We start from the raw sequence: 27,329 nt of genomic DNA, 5'->3' as shown, positions 1-27,329 counted from the left end.
TCCACCTATACATAATGGATTCAATATTTATAACAAATGATTGTGTAACAATCGTTTTTCATTCATGTATATTGAAATTTCAAACACTAATCCATAATAGTAACAAGTAAAATTAATGAATTAAAAGGTGATTTGTAAAATAGGAAATATTCGCATTGAAAAACATTGACGATATTTCTATTGCATTTTCACCATAAACAATTTTGTATCTCAATCCTTGCCTCAACAAGATCAAACGACAATAAGATTGTGATATTCTAAAATCATAAACCTAAATTCCCAAGAATTTTCTTTCATTCAATACACAATTTTCTGTTCCATATAAATACAGTAAATTCTCTCTAATTAAACGCTTAGATTATACACAAAAATAGACGATTTGGGAAGAGAGGGGGATACGATTATCCGAGCCACCCGGGCCGTTTCTATGGTTGCCAATTGTCAACAACTATAAAAACGAGCCGCGAGGCTCGATTATTTAATTATCCATTTATGTGCACAATCTGGACGTCAATTAGGGAGAATTTACTACACACCGCGATAATACAAAACATTGAAAACCAATGAACAATTTTTTTTTTCAAAACATCGTTATTTATTCAGTCTTCTGACGATAAAACTATATTTGTTTTTATGTAATCCATTTGATATTGTCTCTTATCTGGGCTCGACTTTCATTTTCTCTTGTCTAAAAATGGTCAAAATTTCTTATGAAAAAAAAAACAAAGCGTACAGTAAAGCTGACAGTAAAAGTTCGTGTGGCGAATAAAATTGCAAAATTAGGCTGAACATCGTGCTTGAAACTAGCGTGTCCCCTTGAGCTCGAGTTTCGCGCCTACTGACCGTATTCGCCGTTTCGAATTCGCGACGATACACCAGCGGTCGATTTTCCGTGTCACAACATTAGCACGGTACCAGTCGATAATTGGATATGTCGCGCGTTGCCGGCAACAGGGATCGGCTTACCTCAAACTTTAAGCAAATTACACTGATCTACGTACGAAGCGATGTCGTGTCCCTCGCGGTCGCGATCTTCACCGCGCTAATAATAAGCGCGTCGGCGGGGGTTGGCGCGGGATTAGCGCGACGACGACGGCCGAGCTAATTTTATAAGACTTTCTTCGAGGGTCACGCAAAGCTTTTTTTTCCATAATTCGTTTAATTTTGACCGTGAAAAATTCGCACGTTGCTTACACAAATTGCAAATATTATTTCGATTATTATTCAATTCATATTATTTTTTTTTTCATACTTCCACGCTCATGATCGCTTTTGAAATGACACTATTTGAAATATATTTATCATATGATTAATATCTAATAATAATTAGGCTGCGGATTTTTATGCGAAATAAAAATTTCTATGCACGTGTTGCAAGATTCAAAAGCCACGTAGACATTTATTTGTTGTCTCGATAATTTGAAGTGGTTCTAAATAATGCAGCAGTACGAAATTCTTTAAATTCATTCTGCTGCTCGTTTTTATTATAAATACACAAAGTGCGCAGTATAGTAATAATAGTTTATCGTATATCTATTAGAAAAAGGTCGATGACTTTGTAATTACACGGTAACTTATAGCTTGTTTAACATTGCAGTATTTACAAGGAATTACAATGGTGTAATACACCATATCATGATGGGTTCTATTATATTGCCATAAATATGTATATATACATATATGTATATTTTTTCGTGTCCTAATCTCACTTCTCCCCGTTTATGTGAAAATAAAGATAGTAGTTTGTCTACCTTGCACACGGAGTTATTAAGATAGCAAAAGAAAATGAAGACATTATTTGTGTGTTTATAAATTAATGTCTGTAATAATAAGAATAGTAATGGCGCGGCGGTGAAATTTTAATGTTGATGGTTATTCATATACTTTGGTATAAAGCGTAAATGAAAGGACCCGTTACAAATCGTTTGTTTTTGAAACGGCAACGTATATTTACTTAATTTTCTTTAATGAAATGAAAAGGTAGGCTCGTTTCTTGATAGCCATTAAAATTGTTTACACTGATTGCACGAGGCAGAATAACACTTCTTCAATTTTGTTTCGATAGAATGATGCGTATTACTCTTTCTCTATTCCAATAGTTTTTATTCACAATTTATTTACAGTTTTTATGTTACAAGATCGCATTAATAAACTATTGTTTGCCTCTGCTGTTGACTACATAATTAATTTTGAAAATGAACGAACAATTTTTCCTCGAACGTCGATTATGATTAATTAGGCGAAGTCGTGTCCAATTTGCATTTCAATTTCTCGCCACAAAGAAGGCAATGTCACGTCGCATACTGTTGGTTAGCACACTGAATAGCACGAATAACGTTCAACAGTCGATTATTGATGCAATTTGTCACATCTTTTCGAGGAAATTGTACTACAAATGGTTGCAGAAATTCCGAACTGTCGAACACGTTTGAACGAATTATAAATATTTTGACGAATATGGATCATGTTAAAAATGAATAGTTTAAAACAACGATTGAAAAAGAAACAGATGAAATGTTTCAGAGAATAAATAAGACAACGATAGGTCCGCAGGAAACGTGTTAACTTAACAATTTCAAATGCACCCACATATTTCGATCTATCTTGTATACGCGATGAATTTTACTTTAATAGTAGATAACGAATAATTATGCATAAACATTTGCATAACATTATCAGAATTTATTAATTCTGCGGGCGTTAAAGAACATGAACGAATCGCACTCACGTTGCCAGAATAGAATCGCGAGTATACATAGTGATTCTAAAAATAGAAATACTTGTTTGAGATTCTACCATGAGGTATTATAAAATACATAACGATTTATAAAAGCATTGCTCGCATAATTATATAAAAATTTCGTCAGACTATGATTCAATCTTTTACGACTGAATATCAATTATTTGTACATTTAAAAACTGTGTAACAAGTCGCGTTGTTGCAAAATTCAGTTCATTGTAAATCCATTGTTTAGTATTTGACGAAATCTCGTATTTACCTAGAGGAAAAGGTAAATTCAAGCATTGAATTGCAAATCTACTCGTCCAGCTGCGTTCTGCTTTAAGTCATTACAAGCAGTTGAAGATAATTATATTAGGCTTAGACCCGGATATTAAACGTTTCATCAATTATGAACCTAATATCCGGTTGTATTCAAGAGCTCAGATTCGCGTGCTTATCGGTAATATTTTTCGAAAGCAGATCTAGAGATGAATGTAATGTAATGCTATAGTATTACGTTCATAATCATACGGTATCTACTATACTTTTAATATAGTAGATTTCGATATTCTAGTATCAAATGAGGTTTGAAAACGTGTTTACGGTCCAAAAGGTTCAACGAATCGCCTGTGACGGCGTCATCATTCACTGTTCCGAGTTTCAAGTCTTCTTTTTGAAGAAAATTTTTCTTTAAAATTCATTCTTGTTGTAATTTATTGAACAAGCCTGGGTGAAATTATTTGGAAGTATATTGGAAATACGTATGAAACAATATTTTAAGGTTTATTTGACGTCATAGAGACGAGTATCATGTTCTTTAACGCGCACTATGAAGGAAATATTTATTTGAATTATAAGCATTACAGGTTCGTATTGTAAAATATATATTTTGAATACTTATTACATATTTGTAAAATCAATGAAATATTTCACGTTTGTCTTGTAAAATATATATTTTAGATACTTATTATACATTTTGTAAAATCAATTAAGTATTTCATTCGATGCAGAAATAAATTACTATGAAGCATATGTAACACAGTTGAGAGAAATACTGTTTTCAAATACCTGTACTTCTCGGTTGAAATATTTGTACCGAAATCCGAAGTACATTGGATGATCCACCGGTCGTTTTATATTCTAGGCGATCGGACCTTGCGCGGTCTAGATCTCGCTGGCCTGAAATTCGTTTACATTCAATGACCGCGGACAAACTAGAGTAGAATGGTTAAACGCGATTATCGGTGATCTTGGCCGGTCACGACGCCAAGAAGAAGCACAATGAAACTACACCGGTGCGATTTGAATCGGAAACTCGTCGGTTGTGTTGTATACATTACGTCGCCGATGAACGTAATCATAGCAAACGAGACCACGGCGACGCATTTATTGTTCCCCGCGTAAAGCCGATACCCTGTCCGGCAACCCTTACGGTCGTGAAATCATTGTTATCAGAACTGCAGCCAGCTGTGACGTTTCATTGACTCGCATGGGAATCACGTGACATTGATCGCGCTTCGCTTCCAATACAGCAGTGCTTCTCATTTTGTATTTATGGCGCGAATGATATCTGAACAATCGACCAATCCTTGTTCAATTAACGGAATTACAACAATTATTCGGAAACGTTTCAATTTCTATCGTTTTCGTGACAATCTGTCTCTTCATCTTTGACATTGTTCTACGTGCAGGCTGTTCCATAATTATGTTAACACCCGGAAATAGGGGTACCTTAGGTAATTTGAAGCAACTTTTTCCTTAGCGAAATTGCAATCCGTGGCTTCGTTTACGAGTTATTAAAGAAAAACGCTGACCAATGAGAGGCGAGCTCGCCTAGCGCTAGGCGGCCGAGCCAATCGGCGGGACTGGGCTTCGACCGCCCGTTGAGCTTGGCCCGCCTCGCGCCAGTTGAGCTCGCCTCTCATTGGTCAGTGTTTTCCATTAATAACTCGTAAACGAAGCCGCGGATTGCATTTTCGCTGAGGAAACAGTTACTTCAAATAACCTCAGGAATCATCCCTTTCTGGATGTTAACATAATTAATGTAATTATAAAATAACCTTGACATAACCACCCTGTATATTAGTTGCTATATGATTAATCGTATTAATTGGTTATCTCTTGTTAAGATAAGAGTCCATAAGTCCCACACGCAAAAATCTTTATCGCCATTTTGTATATGCTTCTCAAAACTACTATGTTTCTCTGTTAGACCTCTTCTTTTGATAGATAGTGTATGTATAATAGCGTTATTGTGTCCAAGCGACTTCTGTATCAATGGTTCTTTTTATACCTTCAGAAATGAAACATTTTGTCCGGGTAACTTGTATCAGTCTGTATGATATACCAACTGTGCCACGATAAGCATTTTTATTCGTTGGGCTGAAGAGATGTCATTGTTAGCAATTGCGACTTCGCTGTATGAGATGTTACCCGCAACTGCAGTTTTCTGTTAAATTTCTATCGTTTGAAAGTTCGTCGAAAATATTTCTTATTGAAAAATTGTAAATATTTTTAATTTTATTCTCTTTGATCAGAGAATCGATTCCAGATATTTTTAATTATCCACTTGGACGGCATCTGTAACAAAATCCAATTTAACTTTTGTTTTTAATGCAATTTTGCATCTGTCGGTTGTTACACGAAATTCAAACCACACACACACAAGAATGTATACAATAATTAAAAATTATAAGTCTTTCATAGCTGTTAAAAATACATTTAGCGAAAATGTAAATAGGTAGAAGAACAGGAAATTGTTCGTTTCTATGGTACAATAAATTAAATATTCTCGACGTTTTTATTGAAAATCTGAAGCTCGTTGTTTACAATATTTTGAACAATATTGTTCATAACATACTTCTAGAGTTACGTCGACGATATTGAAAATAAAAATATCGAATATTGATTTTTGGGGTGCACATTCGTAACACCTGATTAGCGGACAGCGAATCATTTTCTTATCTGTGATATTACATGATTTATCACAGTCCGACAAAGTCTCACGCATAACAATGGGAGATATTTTTTGACGAGTTCCCGATAATAACGCTGCATGTCGTTATTAAAAATACAATTTTAATGCAAATTTCTTCCGCTTCGCGTTCTGCAACGATTACACACAGTTACTATAGTTTCCCTATCTTCTTGGTTTTTTGTTGGTTAATGTTCTTCTTATTTCGTACTTTATGGTAACAACAATTAGAGCGGAATTAATTGAAAAATTATTGGTACAAACTAGTGATCTCTTTTTCACGTGTACACGTGTGTAATTAATGTTCACGTGTTTTGATCCGTGTCATTTTTAACACACCTGTATTCCATTATTCGTGTACATAAACATGGACGTTTAATTACAATAATTGGTCGGCACTAGATGTCACGGTTTTGAACGTATATTTTATATACACGTGTATAGATTTGTGTAATTGTTAATACATTAAGTGTGTCAAAATCCGTGTATATCAATACACGTATTTTGGTACTCATCACCCGTGTATTTCAATGAATAATTAAACACGTGTGTGCTATACTACATCCATATTTTATTTTGTGGAATTATTTTATGTAGGATAAAGTTTTAAAATTTTCTAGTATAGTCGTGAGCAGAGAATATACACGTGTTCACGTGTATTGAAACACGCGGATTTTGATACACGTGTATTAACAATTGCACGGATCTGTACAGGTGTATATTAAGTACACGTGTGTATGTATGTATAAAATATACGTCCAAAACTGTGATCGCTAGTACCGACTAATTATCGTAATTAAACGTCCATGTTCATATATCAGTTTCATTTTAATTAATGGTTGCGAGTGGTCTTAATTTCGAAATTTCAAATTATTATGATATAGACTTTATGGATCTGTTCTTAATACGAAGGATAATATTTTCAATATTCACCTGAGAATTTCTAAATAACTGTTTTCCTTGGTATCCGGAATTCGAAATGCTTAACAAAGAATAAGGAATTTTAATATTATAAAAAATATTTCAATCGATATCACAACGCTAGCTCGGATAACTGGCATTAGAATGACTAGTGCAGTTAGCTTTAGTTATATCTATAATTATAAATAAGAATATATATTATACATAGGAGGGAGAAAAAGAAGAAACATAAAATATTACTGTCGAGGCAGTTACTATCAACCAACACCTGTAAGTATGTAAAAATTGAAGCATTAATTATTACGTAGAATAGAACTCAGTGCTGATCGGAGTTGGGCATTATTCATCATAAATTGTTCTGACCGCGTTTGCTTTTACGCGATTTTATAAGAACATAATTTGTCGTGCGAATAAATACTTATTCTAATAAAATCGTGTTCGGATAAATTTGTATCAAGATACATTTTTTACTCGATTCCATGTTTATCCGATAGCGTCGAATCGAATTTTGTTCGTTAGTCTTTATCCCTTATCCGTCATCCGAATAACAATATACTGTATTCATACATAACATGTGTTATTAATTAACTTTCGTTTTTTATAATGTTTATTAATTAACTCCCACCTTTCTCTCAATATTTGAATTCCGATTTCGATCAAAATCCAACTCCGCTTTCGAAGCAGAGGCGACTAGTCGAAAAAAATTCATCAGTTCGTACATCCTAGATCACGATGCAAAAATCGCTTCGAACTTCATAATATTTATCTGACTGTACCAATCGGTGCCAACCAAGTCCCAACAACCAGAACCGACTTGCAGAGGTTTCGCAATAAAATCTCGTCGATCGAGATTCATGTATCTTCGATCGCAACGTAAAAATCGTTTTCAAGTCCAATCATGTTCATCGAACGAGACTAATCCGATACGCGAAATCCAGGCGATCCGAGTCACCTCGCAGTGATATATTCGCGATAAAATAGAAATCCTTCCTATCGCAGAATCGACCGAAGTGCGTCGCTTTCGTCGAACGACTAGAGTACATCTTGGATTTGTCACGCGTCACGGTATCGTCGAATATTTTTGTAAGCGTGTTTTTCCCCGGCCAAATCCCATACTGCGTACCGAATCACGTTTATGTCAGGTGCAGCGGCGAGGAACCAAGAAAGCGCGTAAGAGAACGACAGAGAGAGAGAGAGAGAGCGGTAGAAGAGAGCCTCGAATAGCGCAGGGAAGAGTGTCTCGCTTCGTTTTTACTTTTCCTGTCTTCATCTTCTTGCCTGCTGTCGCCGGGCTAAAATTAACTCACCCTTGCCGCCTATACACACGCGCCGAGGCCGATACAAGCAGCACCGTACGGTCGAAATCAAAGAAAAAGGACGAACGGAACCAACAAGAGGGAACATGTCCGGGGATACAACGGGGATCCTCTTTCGGTTCGAAATCTTCGGAGTTCGCCGATCCTTCTCTCTCCCCCCCTTTTTCTTTTTCTTGTTCCTCGCGCGGGATTCTTCTGCGCCGTCTCGTTTCGAGAAGTCCGTTCCCGGCTAGCCGTGCGTTCGCTTCGAAACAGAAATTAACGATCGAGAACGCGCGCACAGGAGTGTAGAACCATGTCGGGAACGCAGACGTGGATAACGCTCGAGCGTCTCGGATTTTATCGTCGTCCGAGCGCGGACTCGTACGCCCGCGGATACGAATCGTTTCTAAGCAGGTGAAACTACCCTCTTCAACCCTTAACTACCGCGGCGAATGCCGGCGCGTCCCTCCGATCATTCTCTGCCGGATCGCGAGCGCACGAAATCGTATACGTATATCCACGAGGTATTAACGCGAAATTACCCAGATATACAGTCCCGGGGACTCCGTGGAATCTCTCGGTTCGATTCTCGTTTAACTATATTTGTTGCAAATGGAATCTTAATTGCACCTCGCTTATTTTAATACGCGTCGCTGCACGGTGGTCCGGACGAGCTGTGTTCCACGCGGAGACCTGGCTAAATATATTTGTAAAAGTTCTGGAAATAATGAACGAAACATTGTAAATTCTCCGCAATCGTTCTTCAGTTTGTAAACAAATACGGTCGATTTTTAGAGGTCGCTATGTAATACTATGTAATACTATGTCGCGGTACTTTGGGCCTCGCAGCTCATTTTTATAAATGCTCGAGACAGTTGGCGACGAAAAAAGGCAGCGGAATACATAGTAATGCTGGAATAAAAACGACGACTTAACGTTTTTTATTTCTAATTTTTTTGCCACGTTTCGAAGGCAATTCGGAGGCCACATGCCACGCTTCGACGGTCACCGTACCTAATACGTATCATGTTACTTGTAACTCCGCGGTTTTTCTTACCTGACTCGCATCCAAACAGACCATTTTGTGTTGTCTTCCGGGAACTCCGTCGACCCTTAGTATCGACGTAGCAATAAATCACATAGACGTAGGACTAGCACAGGGAAATTCACGGCAACCCGAAATTTGACATTTCCGGGAGAAATTACTGTACTATTATGCAAACTTCGTGGCTCGTGTTTATAGTTGCCGATTGTCGACAACTATAAAAACGAGCCGCAAGGCTCGAATAGTTTTGTGTACAAGCTGAAACAGTTTTGTTTACAAGCTGAAGGATACATGGGGAGAATTTGCATCGGTCGCAGTAAAGTGATACGTTTGGCGAATGTGTTGCGCCTTCTTTTTTTTGTTAATTTCATTGTTAATTTCGTCTCTACTCTCAGTGACGAATGGAGAATGCTATTATTGTTAAGAAAGCAGTAAAGTCTGGGGATTGGGAACGGTTCGTAGCTGGTTGGCAGTACTCAAACCACGTCCCAGGGGAAAACGGGGTTAACCTAAACCAGCTCAACAATCTCAACTTCGGTTTATTTGTATTGCTTATGGATGCCAGATGGCTTGAAGAAGTCATAATAATCCTGCCAACAAAGAATGAGTGCTACTATTATTAAGATGGGGTTAATAAGCTTGTCCGCAAATGATCGTCCACAGAAAAGCCCACGTGAAACTGATCGCCGATCTCGATACTCTTAAAGCCTGGATTCAAAAATGTCTTTTGAAAAATTGATCCATCAAGCTTGTTAATTGTACAGTTGTAAAAATGGTCCATCGTTCGGGGGTTGTGAAAGAAAAATTACAATAAAATCTGTTACGTTTTAAAAGTCCATTCGTCATTATACTCATTACCAATTGCCAAAACTGTCTGTCAAATGCCTGAAACTTAATCTATTGCGATTAAACAAAATTTCAAACATTTGTCGGAACTGAACAAAATTCTCTTGATATAATAATATATAATAACCTGAAGAATCAGTGTTTGTATTTATATATAATGGAAAATACTCGTTCCAACAAGTGTTCCGTTTATAATAAATAATGATAGATATTCGTTTCAGTGGTTAATATCCATATTTTTAACAAACAATAATAGGTATTTGTTTCTCTGATCAAGGACATAGTTAATAGTAAACAATAATATATATATATATATTCATGTCAAGGATCATCTGGGTTCGAGTTTATAATAAACAATGAAATTTGATAATGCCTCGGACGTTTAATAATATTCTCGCCTGGAAATAGGTAACTTTAGGTGAAACGAAAGATGATCTCCGAAGGCTATTAATCGTTATAGCACAGACTGTCGTCAGAGTATTACCGCTAAGAGTGTAACGTTTAACTGTGTCTTACTGCTGTATCGAAACAATACGTGACAAATTACGATCGACTACCACGATGTTCAAATTTGTAAAAGTATCGACTCTAGTTATTAGATCGTTAATTAAATGTGAAATGCATATAATTTTACTATGAAGTCTGTGCATTTCATACTCTTAATGACCTTACATTAGCTCTTATAATTCGCTGCTGCATTGAAAGAATAAACAAAAGTCGATAAGCACTGGTGACGAGAATATGTACTCCGTGTTCTTATCTCCTATCACAAATTTTACGAAAGATAGAAAATAATCTTCGTTAGCCTTCGATCAACAATATACAACACAGAAAACTTGCGGCCCATAAAATATTAAACAACACGATTATATCAACCGATAAACGTAACTCACGTTTCTCAGAACAGTTACAGAATATCATTTATCTCAACCCACTAACTCGCTGAGATTATAAAATAATGTTTGCGCTTGTATTAATAAATCGGTATACGATTGGTCTCGAGAGCGGTACTCTTCAAATAATATGTGCAGCACTCGAGCAATTTTATCATTTATTTCTATGCGGTCGCGTTAACTATGGAATCATTAACTTATTTGCATCGATTTATTTATTAACTTCGAATGAGAAGAAAAATTTCTTTCACCGATGCTGCAACACTTGCAGCAAGGCTAAACTAAAAATGCCGTTGATTGCATAAATGGTTATTATTAGATCGCGGACGTTTATGCGAAATAAAATTTGTTGCAAGAAATAGAAATGAAATAGATTGTTACTATTAATAATTTTGATAAGCTGAAAATCGTGCAGCAAATATTATTGAATTCTTCGCACGTCTTCGTAATTTTAGATACCGATTTTTGCCATAAATGCGCAAAAGCCGCAGTCTGATTATTAATTAAACTGTATACAGAAAGAAATACGTTTCTGAGTCCGCGTCTGTTGCGTATGAACAGATATGCATCGAATTTCTACTTTGTACAAAGATCTGCAGTCTAAAAGTATCTTTATTTTTCTATAATGATTTCAATAAATTAGAAGCATCGATATTATGCAACCTTTTGAATCTGTCTTCCGTTTCAAACGGCACCGACTCGATCTTCCTATTAGTGCATGAAATAACCACAGTAATGTCTCCCTAATTGACAGATTGTCCGCAAAAATGGACAATTTTGGAAAAGGAGATACGATTGTTCGAGCCTTGTGATTCGTTTTTTATGGTTACCGATTGTCAACAACTGTAAAAACGAGTTGCAAGGCTCGAATAATCGTATCTCCTCTTCCCAAATTGTCCATTATTGTGCACAATTTGAGCGTCAGTAAGGGAGACATTACTGTAGTCGTCTAGTAACGGCAATGCAGTAATGTCTCCCTTACTGACTATCAGATTGTCCACAAAAATGGACAATTTTGGAAGAGGAGATACGATTATCCTTGCGGCTCGTTATTATAATAGTTGACCATTTATAACTATAAAAACGAGCCAAAAGGCTCGAATAATCGTATCTCCACTTCCCAAATTGTCCAGTTTCGTGGACAATCTGGGCGTCAATTAGAGAGACATTACTGTACTGGCCACCATTAAATCTACCGTGTGGCAATCAAGAAACTATTACCGAGAGGACTCACAGTTGCACCGTAAAGCAGACTGCTCTTTATCGCGGGCGGATATAATCATGGTTAATGCACCAAAGGTACTGCATAGGGCGCAGCACAGGGAACTATGGGGATCAGCGAAAGTTCAGCGGTGCAGCGGTTTCGAAAGGGCCTCTCGGTTAGGGCGCCGTAATAAGCGAAATATGCCAATTAATTTTCACGAATCCGCGGAGCCGGGAAGCGAGGTCCTGACGGAACATTTACGCGTCGGTGCCCTCCGACTACGACCAAGTTATACGATACCGGCAAGACTTCGCGTCGAAAGTCTCAATGACATATCCCACTTCGACTTCCCTTCCGACCATACTCTGCGGCTTGGGCGACCACCGGAGCTTGTCGCGCGTGTGTCTCGGGACATTTAGGACGTGTGGCGCAACAATGCCGGTGCTCAAGTTGAAAAACGAACAGCCTGGAACGAACTCTCGGCAGCAACCGAGATTCGCGGCCGGCCGTCGAATCTCCGTTTCTCCACTTTTTACCAGTTCCGACCGGTGCACGCCGTTTTAACGCGTCGGCCCACGAATTATCAACTCTTGACATTGCCGTAATATCGGAGGCCGTTTCATTAACTCGGCGGGAGGCGCCACTGCGTAATATTCACCGCAGAAGCACAGCAATTTCTCCCCAATTCGCGCTGAGATTGCGCGCAAAAATGGACGAGTAACGTAAAAGTACCTATTATGAAACGCTATCCACGAGGGGGAGACTGGAGGGGGATGAAATTATCACCGATTTCATTACAACTTAAACATGTCATTCTTGCAATATTTATTTAATATGAACAAGAAATAATGCGAACGAAACGGTGAAGCACGAGCGTGTACCTATTATGGAACACTGTCCGGCACAATGACAAAATTGGAGTAAACAATATGTTTACGGTATACATTCGTTCACAGAGCCGATTGGTTGCGTAACAGTATCTACGCGAGTGAATTTATAAAGAACAATGTTGACAAAAATTACGGATTTTTACGTTCACTCTCGCGTGTTCTGCCCGGTTTCGATCGCATTGTTCGCGGCGCTGTTTCAAGTTGGGGCCACCGTTGAGCGGTGTTCGGTGAAATAGGTGCACTTCTGCCTTGCCATAAAGTTTTCCCGTTCGGAAAAATACAGCGATACGAAAAATATAGCGTGCTCGGTGCATACGGATCTCGAGAGTTGCGTGGATCGATCGTGCCAATGAATTCGCGTTGGTGGCGACGGAAGGAAGGCTGGAATTAGGAACGGGTTGAGGCACGACGTTCTCCGCGTGGGTTGCCCTTTTTTTGGCATCCCTTAAGCCTGTTTCTATCTGGATGGGATCTAGAAACCTCGGCGTGGCAGCCGCCTCTAAGTCGGTTGCATACGCTCGTTCGGTATTAATATTATTGGCTTCGAGGAACACAGGGATGCGCACAATTATAGATTCAAGGGAATCCCGACAGAACCTGTTTAACACTTTGATCTAGCTTAAACATTTCGTATATGAAGTGAAAGTGTATTTTATTTAGATCGAATTAAAATTGAAGATTTCAGCTGCGAGACCGGATTTTGTGCATTTACAACGAAAAAATGAATATCTTGGAACTACAGTCGAATTAAAATCATTTCATGATATCGATGTATTACTTGTTATCTACGAAAATTGTTGAAGAAGGTATGAAACTTCTACGCGCAACTTTTAGCGCTGTCTTTTGCAACAGAACTGTTTTGCACAAAGATTCGCAGTTTCAATTGTAACTAAAATTTTTAAATGAAATAATATATATAAAAAGTTCCGTAATTGTGTCTAATTCGGTTTAGATATTGTGCAACACAGCTATGGGAATGCTATTCGATTTGTCAGACACTAGAACTAAGCGAATTCATTTTGAAGCAACGTTGTTCAGCCTGTGGATCGAACTTCGTCTTCAGCACGGTTCTTCGCTGTATTCAAACAATCATACACCAACGAACTGAAAACGAAGTTACGTTGCCAAGTATTATGGTTTCTTGTATTATACCAGCATTCCTTCCCTCAGCTTTCCTCCGTTGCCAAGAGATATTTGAAACACAAGATTATATAGCGTTCGATTTCCTGAATTAGATTGCTGTTATTTCGGCCGAATTCAGGTATCCGTAACCGTTGTCTCGTGCAATTTTCACATCGAATGTTTACAATTCCTTCGAGTAATTAACACGTTCATTGCAACGAACGCCGTCTTTAGGAAACGAATATTAAATTTTCGAGTATTATAATTAACTTGATAATAGCTTAATGTGTATATTTTAGGTCAATAATATTTGTCCATGGCACGAATCAAACGAATAATAATCATACAGCGATATTTACAATATTTTTGATTAATCAACATTTTGGATTACGACGCCGCCATCTTTGGAAACGAACACAATCAGACGAACGTCGTCGAGTGCAAATTTTCGAGCGTTGCAATTAACTAAGATAATGGTACAGAGCGGAAGATAAATCTTTTACGAACAATATTCGTCCATGCTACGAATTCGATAAACAATAAACACGCGAAACAAACGATATTCGCGTGGCGATTAATACTCGTGTTTCGACTAAAATACCGTCGCGTGTGAAATACAAATTACTCTCGACGATGGAAGAAATTGTGTCGTACGTTTTGTTAGGAAATTCAATCGAAACGCCGCATAATAGAACGGGAGCGCATTCTAATTAAAAGCGTGACGCCATCGTCCACGATAAAACTCTCCTGTTCGCGACAGTCTTGCCTGCTTCACGATGGTGGTAGAGAGAGACTGCATTGCCTATTCGTGTCGATCCGTTCCCTAAAAATATAAACATTTCGCCTGAAATTAGTTGAACGTCCGATCTGAATATTTTTCTTTCCCAGCTACAGCAAATTCTCCCTAATTGACTCTCGGCTTGGAAACAAAAATTTGGACAATTTGAGAAGAGCAGATGGTATTGTTCAAACTTTTTGACTCGTTTTTATAGTTGCCGATTGTCGACACAACTATAAAAAAACGAGCCGCGAGGCTCGAATAATCGTATCTATTTTTCATAAATTGTTTATTTTTGTGTACAAGCCGAGGGTGAATTAGGGAGAATTTGTTGTACCTCTTTTCCACCGTAGAAATTTCCGATACACGTTCGTATAATACATTTCGTAAAAGCAGCTGCATCCCAGTCGCAGCCGAATCCTGTTTTTGATTTTCTGGGCACACGGAACCAATTCTATTTCGAAAATTATCGAATATAATACATGTTTATTGCAAATATGTATCTACTGTATGAACGAAACACCTTATCCGATTAGATAGTCTGCAATCGATAAAGCGTGAAATTATGACGATTCCGATAGCAACAGGCGATCGTGTACACCATTTAGCATTTAGCGATTCTTCTCCTTGTAATTCTCTTTTTACGAACAACAAACGGTAGGCCGAAGAAAACTCGGAGAACGTAATTTTGATGCTGTATTATTAACATCGATGTGTAGCGTGTTCCTAGACAGCTAGTTGTTATAGTGTGTGTAGCGTAGACTGCGATTCGAAATGAATTGAAAAACTATTTGCCAATAAAACTGATTAATAAATCGATCATCGGAGTTTCAATTAATGTCAAAACCTCTGCTGAAAACAAAAATATCGCATTCGCATTCGAGATGTCCCGAACTCCTCCCTGCCACATCCCGACGTATGTACATCCATTATTACACTTTCATAAGCATAATCGAGCAAATAATTTTTCATTCCATTCGTTTAAGTCACAGTTTTGATTGCAGCTGCATAGTTCATCGGCTCGAGCTGTCGTTTCTCGGTCATTAATTAATTTATTTTTCGTTTTGTTCGTAACGAAATCTTTTCATTACAAGTATAATTATAAATGTTTCGTACAAGGAGATCATTATAGCGATGCGGTGGTACGAAAAGATATTCCAGGAAAATTGGTAAAAGGAAGCAAAATAAGGATTTGGAATATATTTAAAGAAGCAGTAAAGATTGATAATTACCCTTGACACTAGATTGCCGGAGCGAGTCAATTTGACTCATTTACGATTTCATTGCTATATATTCAGGGTATCCCAAAATTATGGTATTTCCGGAAAATGAGAAATTCCTGAGGTCATTTGAAGTAACTTTTTCGTTAGCGAAAATGCAATCCGCGGCTTTGCTTACGAGTTATTAACGAAAAACACCGGCCAATAAGAGCGGAACTGGGTTTCGTGCGCTCGTTCGCTGGACCGCCCCGCGTCAGCCGAGCTCGCCTCCTATTGGTCAGTGTTTTTCGTTAATAACTCGTAAACGAAGCTGCGGATTGCATTTTCGCTAAGGAAAATGTTGCTTCAAATGACCTCAGGAATCCCTCATTTCTGGATTGCAAGACATTTTTGAGATACCCCGTATACAGAAAAACCTAAATAATTTACTGAAACATATTTTGGTTATAATTCTATATATATAGTAATAAAATCGTAAATGAGTCAAAATTGACTTGCTCCCGCAATCTACTGTTAACAGTTAAAATTTAGCACTTTGATTTAACACTCTAGTTCCTTCGAAGGCAATTTAATGATCGTTTGATCTCCGGTTTACGTGTTGCAAGAGTTTCGTTTTCGTCAGCTTCTTGTCATAGAAAAAGAATCACCTCAGTTTCCACAAGGAAAAATGTTCTTTCCTGGAATGTGATCCTTCTTCGCATTCAGTGTTGCAATTGTTCCATAGTAGCTAGCAATTTCCTTGCTGACCATTTTCAATTATCGTACATTATCTGAGAAGGAAAACCCATGATTTATTTGATAGTGACATAACGCTTGTGCTTCATAATTGAAATATCAATGTAAAGCTTGTTACAGGGAAAAAAAGAACGCTCGAAATAAAACACTATCGATCGTGTTATTCAACGAGTCGAAAGTAACATTTAATAAACAATTATATTTTCAACCTGGAGCTGGTAGATTGCAGTCATTGGCACTTAAGAGCCTGTAAATGTTTCCTTTAAGTTACGATCATCGTGCGCTATTCATGCATTTGCACAATGCTTCAGCCATCTCTGACACATTCGACGTTACAATTAAAGTTTAATTAAGGAATATTTGATAAATGTCGTAAAACATGATTAGAATTATAAACATCATCGTGCATCATCTTCATTTAATTAGTATTTCAACCGACTCAGACATATTCTATGTTCAAATTAAAGTTCAAGTATGGAATATTTGATAAATACTATAAAATTTTATTAGAAATGACATCATCTGAAATATTCTGTTAAATAAAACGTAATTTTGTTAGACTTCTTAAAACAAAATCTTTTCGTTGCATATAATATTAAAGATTATTTTCGTCGCATTTGAAATAATTTGAAATAATTAACGAAATCATTCATGTTCTTAAAATTGCTATTATTTGGTTCGATATTATTTCTATTCTCAAATAACAGCATTGAAAATGATGTACAGTGCGACGCGTGTGTATGCGCATACGAGACAAAACTAACAATTTTGTTTAAAGAGAATACAAAAATACATCGATCGGCGCCTGAAAAATATACAAGTTCGTTTAAAAAAAAATTAAAATGAATTTAATTATTTGTAATACACAAATATTCGAGTTTTATACACATTACCCGGCAACACTGTGCAATTGTTTGAAGCGAATCATTTTAAATAGTTATTTCCCCGTTTTCAAATAACAGCGTTGATATGAACGATCCGAAATAAATTGTCTCGATCAGTCATGTCTCATTTTCATTTGGTTCCGTCGTTCGATGGCAGGTGTACACGCTTCGTAGCTATTCAGGAGATCCTGCACCTGCAATATTCACCGCGTGTCTAATATTAACGAGATCGAACAATTCGGGAGAATTGCAAGACGGGTTGCGGCGCTCCCATTGTGGAGAAGCCTGCAGCGAACAGGGTCCCATGGATTCGGAGCGCATTAACCGCAGATGCCTGAACTAGCCCAAAACCTCTGCAGGGAGAGAAGGTAGGGCGTGCCATTGGGGAGCCCACCCTTTGCGGGTCAGTGATGGGTCAATCACCCAGGGAGTGCTGCCATCCGAAATCGGTACAGTGAAATTCATGGAACACCGGTTGCTCGTGTCCTCTCAACCCTTGCGACCTGCTCGTTTTTGACGGCCTTGCTCATCAATTTTTCCTGGATGCGCTCCCGATTCATCAATTTTTCTGGACACTGGCTGCTCAGCGACTGCGCCACGGCAATTGTTCCACTCGGACGATCATACAAATTTTAGGGAAAAGTCGGCTAGCTTGATCCCCCTTCTGCTTCATCTGTGCCAACACGTCTGTCAAGTCTCATTGTTCGAGACTGCCCGGCAATTTTTCCACGGAAACTTGGCGATACGTTGGTGCGAGCGATTGTAGACTCGAAGCAGTTTTTTTGTTTTTAGTTATATATTTAATTGCAAACTTAACAATGCGGTCGTGCTCGTGTATTTCTATTTTCTATATTCTTAAATAGCGGTAAAAATGTAAAAGTTCTCTTGAATTTATAGTTATAAATTACATATATATATAATTTATAACATATTTATATATATAATATTTATAAAATTATATATTATTATAATATATATTATATAAATTATATATATATATATATATATATATAATTTATAAAATTATATATTATATAAATTATATATTATAAATTATATATATATATATATATATATATATAATTTATAAAATTATATATTATATAAATTATATATTATAAATTATAAATATACGCATATTGGAAATAATAGAAATGTACGAATATGATGAATTGTTAAGTTTGCGTTTAAATTCGCTAAAAATGTGAAAGTTGCCTTTAAATCTATAATTATTCGCACCACTGTAGATTCCACTGTTGGGAAACGCTAGTTCAGAGATTTACGAGCTTAGAGTAGCAAAACAGATTACTTACGATAATATCGTTCAGCGGATTAAGTAACGATCATTTTAAGAAACATGCAGCTTAAGTGTTCACCCACCGGACAAATCGCCCTGTTAACTAGAACGAAGAAGTTCGTTTAAAAATTTCTCCGAGAAACATTTATATAACATCAGCGAAACTGTAATCTTTCAGTCGCGGGCGAAGCGAAATTCGCGTTCTGAATATTTTGCAAAATTTAGCAAAAAGAATCTACAAAATCTTTTTACTCTTTTTCGTTTCCCTTTTTATATCCTTTTTCAATCAAATTCCTAGAACAAATCCTTGCAACAAATCGAACTAGCCAGCAATTTCATGTCGAAAATCAAAAGCTTGCCCGCGGTTAAGAGGTTCAGTAAATATTTAACAACTGAACCGTGTCCAACTTCAACTAATAATTTCAAAAGAGCTCGTTACAATACATTCATTTCAATAATTCCCTCGATAATGGATAATCACTATAGCTTTCGAATAATCTTTCAAGAAATTCCCAACAATTGCTGATCAATTCGAAGAAAAATCCTCCTAAAAAACCGTCACAAAAAAAATGAGAAAAAAGAAAATGAACGATGGCGTACACGTTAAGCTCACCCGTAAACGTCGACACCGGTGTGGTCCCGAACGGAACCCCATAGATTCCCGACCATACTTTCAATCCGTTTTCGTGCCGCGACCGACCGCTGCCGGTCCAAGTTAGCTGGCGTGATCGCAGTGCACGGTGCGCGACGACCTGGGTCAAGGTGGACCCGGAGACCGTGCAAGGGTTAACGGTAGAATTCAGTGTCCCGATGGCAGACATTGCGGGCGTCAGTTTGTGCAGTGCCAGGACCAATCGCAGGAGCAGCGTTCCTGTCGGAGATGAGGTGCGACTGTTGCTATACGGTGTGGTACAGGTGGGTGGTGGCAGGGCCGGCGAGGAAGGGGTGCTCCGGGGGCTCTAGACTAGATCGATAATGCATCTCTTGGCGGGCGTAGTTCCTCTTAGTCGGCGACGATCGCTCCTGCGGCCAGATATTCCGCTCGTTTCCTCCTGGAACTCGTGAGTACCGGCACACTCTCCGACCAGCAACGAAACCGTGTTCCACTGCAGAGAACTGCCTATCTTTCTCTCTCTCAATTTCTACTTCCCTCTCTCTCTCTCTCTCTCTCTCTCTCTCTCTCTCTCTCTCTCTCTCTCTCTCTCTCTCTCTCTCTCTCCAGTTCTCCGCCCGGTTCGTTTTGCATCCGCGTTTTTTCTGCGCAGACCAAAGCAGCTGATCCGATCGAACGCAGACGTGGAATCGATCGTCGGTGGGCCCGTCCTTTGGATTCCTCGCTCCTCGGACTGGTTTTTCTTCTCCGTTCGTCACGGTTCGATCCCTTATTTCTCTCTCTCTCTCTCTCCCCCTGACCGCTCCTCCCCGCTCGTGTAAATGATTTTTCCGGGCGATCCGGGCGTATCTACCCGCCACGCGACCGACTCTGCCGCACCCCTATTCCGCGTTTTCTTGGTCGACGACACGTTCCGCCTTGCCAGGATCCAGTGAAGTGTGGACGTGCTCTGTGCAACCGGGCTGGCCAGGAGTTGCGTAACTCGGCGTCTAGCTCGGCTCGATATAGGGTCGTTGCCGGATTATCGGACGCCGCGGTGTCAGTGACGGAAGGCCTGCTCTGCTGTGTCGCGAATTCGAACGCGGAAGGTTTAATCATTCCGAGATTATCGGCGGCGACGTTTCTCGGTCGGTCTAGGTTTTCAGTCTCTCCGCGTAATCTTGTTATCGAGATCGGTTTACCGTCGTGAATTACGTGACACGGCGAGCTTAATTTGCTTATCGTGTCTGCGAAGTCGTTCCGTTTAAAATCGATGCTCTCTCTCTCTCTCTCCTCGCGATGCACCGGGGAGGGCGCTTCGAAGGGTTTTTGCATAATTTTGCTGGTCGGTTAACGATCGGGAATTGCGAGAGCGGTCTCGGATTCTTTTCCGTCGTTTTCTCGTTCCGCCGATTCGGGCGTTGCGTTCGAGAACGAACTTCTTGCGTAATCGCGAATAAAAATCGTATTTAAACGCGAACGAATCGCGTTTCGTTTCTCTCTTCGCGGGACGGACAGTGCGCTTGGAAAATAAGCGAAACTCGCAAAGAGGATGTCAGAGTATCGATTTCGATAGAGCCTGGGTGAAAGATAGTTCCTCGAATTTGACGTTGGAAACCGTGTCGAAAATTTCAATTTTTTAAGAAATTGTCTCACCGATAGCCGATCTGTTTGTCTAACAGATTTATAATCTGAGAAACAACATCCTTGAGTGAAAATTTACTATGAACGGATCTGTGAAATGATAAAACGAAATTTTGTTTAGTCTGTAATTATCAATGTTCGACGGTGAACATTGTTTTCAGCAACTGTGTTCTGCAAAGGGTTCGATTACTGTGTTTTTCTCGTTAGAGAGGGGGTGTTACCAGGCGATAGAGCCTGATCGCGAAAACTTGCGATCGCCTACAATTGAAAATCACATGTAATTTTTATAGCTAATGTAGTTTTGTGTGCGGTTTTCAGAACCTCTTCAGCATGCGCTGATTCCTGAAGCGGATAATGTAGCGGACAGCGAGGATTCGGAAGACGAGTGGAATTACTATCGCGTTGATCCGAACAAAGAAAAAGAATCGACAACGCCCGACGACGAACCGCAGCAAGCGAAACAAGAGGAGGAAATCGAGAGTTCAGAAGTTCCTATCGAAGACAACGATTTGAAAATCTATTCTGAGGATCTAGAGATTGTGGACAAAGTGATTCCGAAGGAAGAGTTGCCCGAGCTATTTAACGCGGAGGTATGCGTCAAACGTCGTTTCTCTTTCATACGATTTTCGTTTTCTTGCTGGGAATTCGTTCATTAGAAAATTCTAACAATTCCTCGTGTTGCAGATCTTAGGCAATATGGAGTTCGTGAATACATTCTCGAATACCAATGGAGATATTTAGGGCAAGCTGACGGCAGTAATTTATAGTATAAATCGCTTGCGTGTATCGCTTAAGAAAGAGGTTCATTGAGTATTTTGTATCAAGAGTGTGTAACACCAATTTAGAAAAAAAAGAAATACTTGAAACCAGCATCTTAATTTATCAAAACTATAAAATCTTAGAGCAAACATAAGTTATTATTAATTTGATTGTAATGAATCATGATCAATTCAGAATTTAAACTTGAATTGTCCTCGTGTTGGTCTAAAGATTTGCAAACTCATTTGTACCCAGAAAAGTCAGGAAGGATATGTAAATAGTAATCTTCATTGGTATTCACTGACAATTAATCTTGATTTGAATATATGTACATAAACGTATGTAAAGACTAGTGTCCATCGTCCTATGTAATCGATTTCTGTCCGTAGTTACGCACAGCCGACACGAAAGAGGAAGAGGCGGAGGAATCTCTTACGGAAGACAAGGACAAGTTAAAAGACATGGATTTTCAACTAAACCCGGATGCGGCGGAGTTCGTCCCTGTCTCACCTCAGTTTGCGGGAACTCGAATAAACCTCATGGAAGATTACCCTATCTCTGGTTCGCCTTTGAAACAGGTTCCGCAAATGGATGACATCCAAGTACCTAGCCAGAGCGAATTCGAAGAGGAAGTATGCCAACGGCCGCGAGAGGTCGAGTCTGAAGAAAAAGAGGAATATCAGAACGGCGTTAATCAGAACAGCAACGAAGACGCGGACTTTATCACCGAGCGACAAAAGATCATTAGCTTCTCCGGTAATATGGACGACTCGGAAGTCTCGTCGACAAAGGCGGAGTTCGGTGACGTGTCGACGGCTAGCTTTTTAACAGCAACCGAGTTCCATAGGACCGGCATCTCCACGGTGGACGAATCGTTTTCGAGTTACGAACGCGACTACGATATAGCGAAGGATCCCATGGCAATGTCCTTCACGCCCAGCGACTTCGAGGCAGCGTTCGACAAGGGTGACAATTTCGACGGCGAGTACAACAAAGCTGTCGACTTGAATGCAGTCCATAATCTCAGCAATACGGACCTAGATGAAAAGAACGGCAGCATGGAGGAACCCGGACTAACGGCACAATCCCCAGAGTTGCATCCTGAGCTGACAAACTTGGCATCGCCAAAAGCTGAAGAACCATCGCACGCGCCAGCCTTCCCGGATGAGCCTGCAGAGCTCGTGAACTTCTCTTCGCAGCAGGAGGACGACGTTTTCACCGAGCAATTGGACAAACCGAAATCACCCTTCGACTTACTGAACATGCAATCGGAGTCTTCCCAAGAAAAACAGCCAGAAGTCATCGAATCCGAGCATTCTCCTTTCACCGAGAATTATTCTGCAGAATTCGAGTCGGAAAAAGAAGCCGTCTCCGTGAACAACGAGCCACCCCTCTCGCCGTCTGGCGTGAACATCGACGAAACGAGGGTTTTAGAAACCAGTGACGACGCGCTACTTCCAAACGAAGGCGAGCCCCTGAGGAAGTCCTGCGAAATCCAGGAAGCGAATTCACCTTCGTCGCTGTCGCCGATGCCAGACGCGATTGAGAGCAACCTCGTTGCTCTGACCGAGACCGAGACTGAGACCGAGCCCGAGCCCGAGCCCGAGACCGAGACCGAGACCGAAACCGAAACCGAGATCAAGACCAAGACTGATGAAGTCCCTTCGGCACCCCTTGAGCCTACGCTGCAAGACGAGATTCTGGTATTCACACCTGGACACTACGATTCCCAAGCATACCCTGCCGAATCCGACAGCGTTAACCAACCTGAGATTACAGAATCAGCCGAAATTGATCAATCCACAGTCACAGAACCACGCGACATTTGCGAGTCTCCGGTGATGATGAAGTCGGATGATATCCGTTCAACCTCTCCCATGGAAGCGGTCGATGTTTGTTCACCTCCTGTTGTAATGCCCCAGAAAGAAGCCGATGATCTCGAACCATCAGCAACGGAGCAATACGAAACCAGCGAAATTTCACCAGTAGAAACGAATGATATTCTCGAAGCGTCTCCATTGCCGACGATGGACGTCTGCCAGTCGCCTATAGAAAAATCGGCTGACATCCTTTTAGCGTCTTCCATAGAAGCGATGGATGTTTGTTCTTCTGTCCCATCGTCTCAAGAAGTAGAGGATGTTTTAGAATTATCGGCCACGCCAGCGTACAGTCTTCGCGCATCTTCGCCGCTGATTCAAAGAAGCGATGTTTGCGAATTGTCTCCGTTGAAGAGCAACGACGTTTGCGAATTGTCTCTGGAGAACGAGAACGATTTCAGCAGAGTACAGGCTGCTGTCGATATGGAAGAATGCGAGCCAGTCGATCAAAACTTGAATGCACAGCCCGCCGAAGAGAAGCGTGTCGAATCTCCGCAGCCGACACAGGAGAATTTGTTGGACTTCGCCGAAGAGCAGGAGGTTCATGTGTCGAAGGAAGAAGAGTCTGAACCAACCCCACCTCCTTCGCCTCAGAACGTCGAGGAGAAAGTTCCGCAAGTTCTCCATGATCTGATTTGTCGCATGAAGTCCGTTTTCCCGCACGAGACCGAAGAAGCTCCCGAGGCAAAGGAAGAGACTGTCGTCGTAGAGCCCGAGATTCACGAAACGAAGCCGCAGGAAGTAGTAGAACTAGCGAAAGAACCAGCACTGTGTCTGTCCGAGTCTATGCAGGAATTCACAGGTTTGGAATGTCAGTTGCAACCGAAATCAGATGATGTTCCGGTGATCAGCGCTGTTCCAGAAATCCAGGAGGAAGTTCCAAAGGTAGAAGAAGTGACGGAAGTCAAGGAAATCGTAGAGCCCGCGGTAGCATCGGAGCCTGCTGTCGAAGAGGTATGCAAACTGGAACAAGTAGAAAAGATAGAAGCAATTCCTTCGGAAATCCAAGAGCCCGAAGTCGAGAAAGTTCCCGAGACTGCTCCTGAAACCAAAATCTCAGAGATGGCCACGGTAACGGCTGCTGCCGCCGCAATCGCAGCAAGCGCAGCGGGTGCAGTTGCAGTGACCCAGAGCAAAGCGAAGGTGAAGGCCACCGCTACGAAACCATCATCGAAAACCGCAACTTCGAAAACCGCGCAGAAATCGAACCCGACATCCCCCTCGAAATCGGTGACTTCCACGACACGATCATTGGCCGGTGCAGCGAAAAAACCAGCGACAACAGCAACCGCTCGTCCGAAGGATCTGGACGCCCCGAAGAAGTCAGTGTCTTCGACCACAACGAGCACCAAAGCGGCGGCAACCAAACCGGCTCCGAAAACAACCGCCGCAACGAGAACCGCTACTAAGTCGGGCATCACCGCCACCGCGAAACCAAAACCCGCCACGACCGCTTCGAAACCGGCTCCAAGCGAGAAAAAGCCAACGGCGAACGGCGACGTGAAACCTCTAAGCAAATTGACTGCAACGACTAAAACTTCCACTGTCACCAAGACTACACCGACGACTAAACCCGCACCAGCGAAGGCCTCGACTACAAAAGCATCTACCCTGACGACGATAACAAAGACGAGACCCGCTTCCGCCACCACGACCGCCAAACCGAGCGCAGCCGCGAAGCCCAGCGCTGCTACCGCTACGACGACCACATCCAGCACGAGATCGAAGAGCGCCCCGACTACTACAAACGCAACGAAACCACGTATGTCGTTGAGCAAGCCTCCGATCATCGACAAGCAAGTGAAGGAGACAGCCAACAAACAGATTTCCATGGCGCGGACTACCACCAAAACAACTAGCCGCCAAAGCGCCAGCAGCGCCACCACGACGTCCGGCGTGAAACGCATGACCTCGACGACGAAGACCACCACGGCGGCATCGCCCGTCAAGAAGGTCACCGCCGTGTCGAAGGTGACCAGCAAAGTATCGATCGGCGGCAAAACGGCCACCACCGAGAAGGCGAAGGTTGTGCAAAACGGAGTGTCCGAGAAGATAGAGATGAACGCTATCATCGACGACGTACCGAAGAAAGACCTCTCGCCGGTGGCCACGCCGAACGACAACCAACTGATCATGAGCTCCGACTGAATCCACGACGGTGAACAGCCGGGCTCTCGATCTTTAGCTTTATGTTGATCGTATGTCACGCACCGAGAATGTTGTTCTTTCTTTACGAGAAAGGAGTTAGAACATCTGCTGAAGTAGTTTATTAGGGAACATATAACGAAACCGGAAGGAGTTTTTACTAATGACTAGCGTTAAAGTATAAAAGATAATATATTAATGTGTACATGTACCGATGAAGTGACGAGTCCGTTTATCTATATTGGCGAAAAAAGAACGAGAGTGTGAACGAATGCTAGAGGAACTAAGAGATAGAGAACCGAGAGCAAGAGATATGGTGTGAATGCGCGGGTGTATGCGTGTGAAAGAGAGCAAGAGAGTATGAGAGAGCATATCCTTTAAAAGAAAAAAAAAACAAACAAAATATATGCTATCGCTTCTGACTGCTTCAGTCGTGTTGGAAAACAATGATGTCTCGCTGGATGAGGAAGATAATACAAACAAAAAAGAGAAAGAAAGAGATAAACGAAAAAGTAATGCGGAAAAGGATATCGGTTGTTTTGTAAATAAATCGAATACGTTTCCAAACGGTCTCTGAGATTAATCGGAGGAGTGTCCACGTGGTGCTGCAACTGGCCTGTAAAATTCGAAACACTCATGTGCGATGGGAAAAAGCGGATTGGCGATCGGAGAGGAGATCAGAGAGGAAAGGAAAGGAGGTGAGAAGAGAAAATGAGAAAAATACAGGCGCAACCAACTAGCCCGACGAGATGTGAAATTTGAGATCCGAAGGAAGCGTTATACGCGTCACACACTTGACCGCACGAATCGGTTTCTTAACATATTCTTATTGTAAAACACGAAACTGGACGGTCTTTTTATACTTTTTAATTTTATATGTCCATTATACTTGATAAATGATTAATCGTCGTAATCTTTATGGAGAAGAACTTATCTACACGTAACACGCGTTCTGCATCCGCATCTAGTAATGCGGATCTGGACACCGTACACTAAACACGCATACCTACTAAACACACATCGATACACAGGCATATCACACACATACCTATATACACGCTGACACACCTCACGTACACACACGAACAACACGGTACTATATATTTATTTTTTTTGTTTGTTCCTATTCCGAAGTTGAGTATACTACAAGAGAATATTATACACTTGTCATTCATTAATACCATTCTTATGTATTCTCTATCCATTTATGTACAGCACTTTGATGAGTTAATGTGATACATATTATTAAATAAATTCGAACAAATACGAAACGAACGAGCGAACAGTTTGTACGTACACGCGAGATCCGCTGCATCGAAAAGCTTACGTTCCCGGCCGGATGACTATAGACGCCAGCGAAGAGGAGTTTTTCAAGATCCCCGTAAGATAATAAACTTAGATGGAATTGTCCCCTCCCTGCGACCCCCACCCCTCCCAGGACCATTTTGTTGCCACTTTTAAGGATGTGACTGATTATACATTT

General features: G+C 40.5%; 1 protein-coding gene across 2 annotated transcripts in view; it reads left to right on the top strand.

The window, feature by feature from the left end:
- The window catches only part of LOC117228888 (uncharacterized), a 157,670-nt gene extending 130,549 nt beyond the window's left edge, over positions 1 to 27,121 (top strand). For both annotated transcript variants that reach the window (XM_033484960.2, XM_076525675.1), the window contains 2 exons: positions 21,384 to 21,655; positions 22,214 to 27,121. In XM_033484960.2, the coding sequence (XP_033340851.2) occupies positions 21,384 to 21,655; positions 22,214 to 25,849 (3,908 nt within the window). In that variant the 3' untranslated portion in view covers positions 25,850 to 27,121. The remainder of the gene's footprint in view (positions 1 to 21,383; positions 21,656 to 22,213) is intronic.
- The last annotated feature ends 208 nt before the right edge of the window (positions 27,122 to 27,329 follow it).

The sequence above is a fragment of the Megalopta genalis genome, chromosome 12, assembly GCF_051020955.1.
Source record: "Megalopta genalis isolate 19385.01 chromosome 12, iyMegGena1_principal, whole genome shotgun sequence".
Lineage (NCBI taxonomy): Eukaryota > Metazoa > Arthropoda > Insecta > Hymenoptera > Halictidae > Megalopta > Megalopta genalis.
The sequence above is the reverse complement of the archived record's forward strand: the minus strand, read 5'-3'. Positions and strand labels throughout refer to the sequence as shown.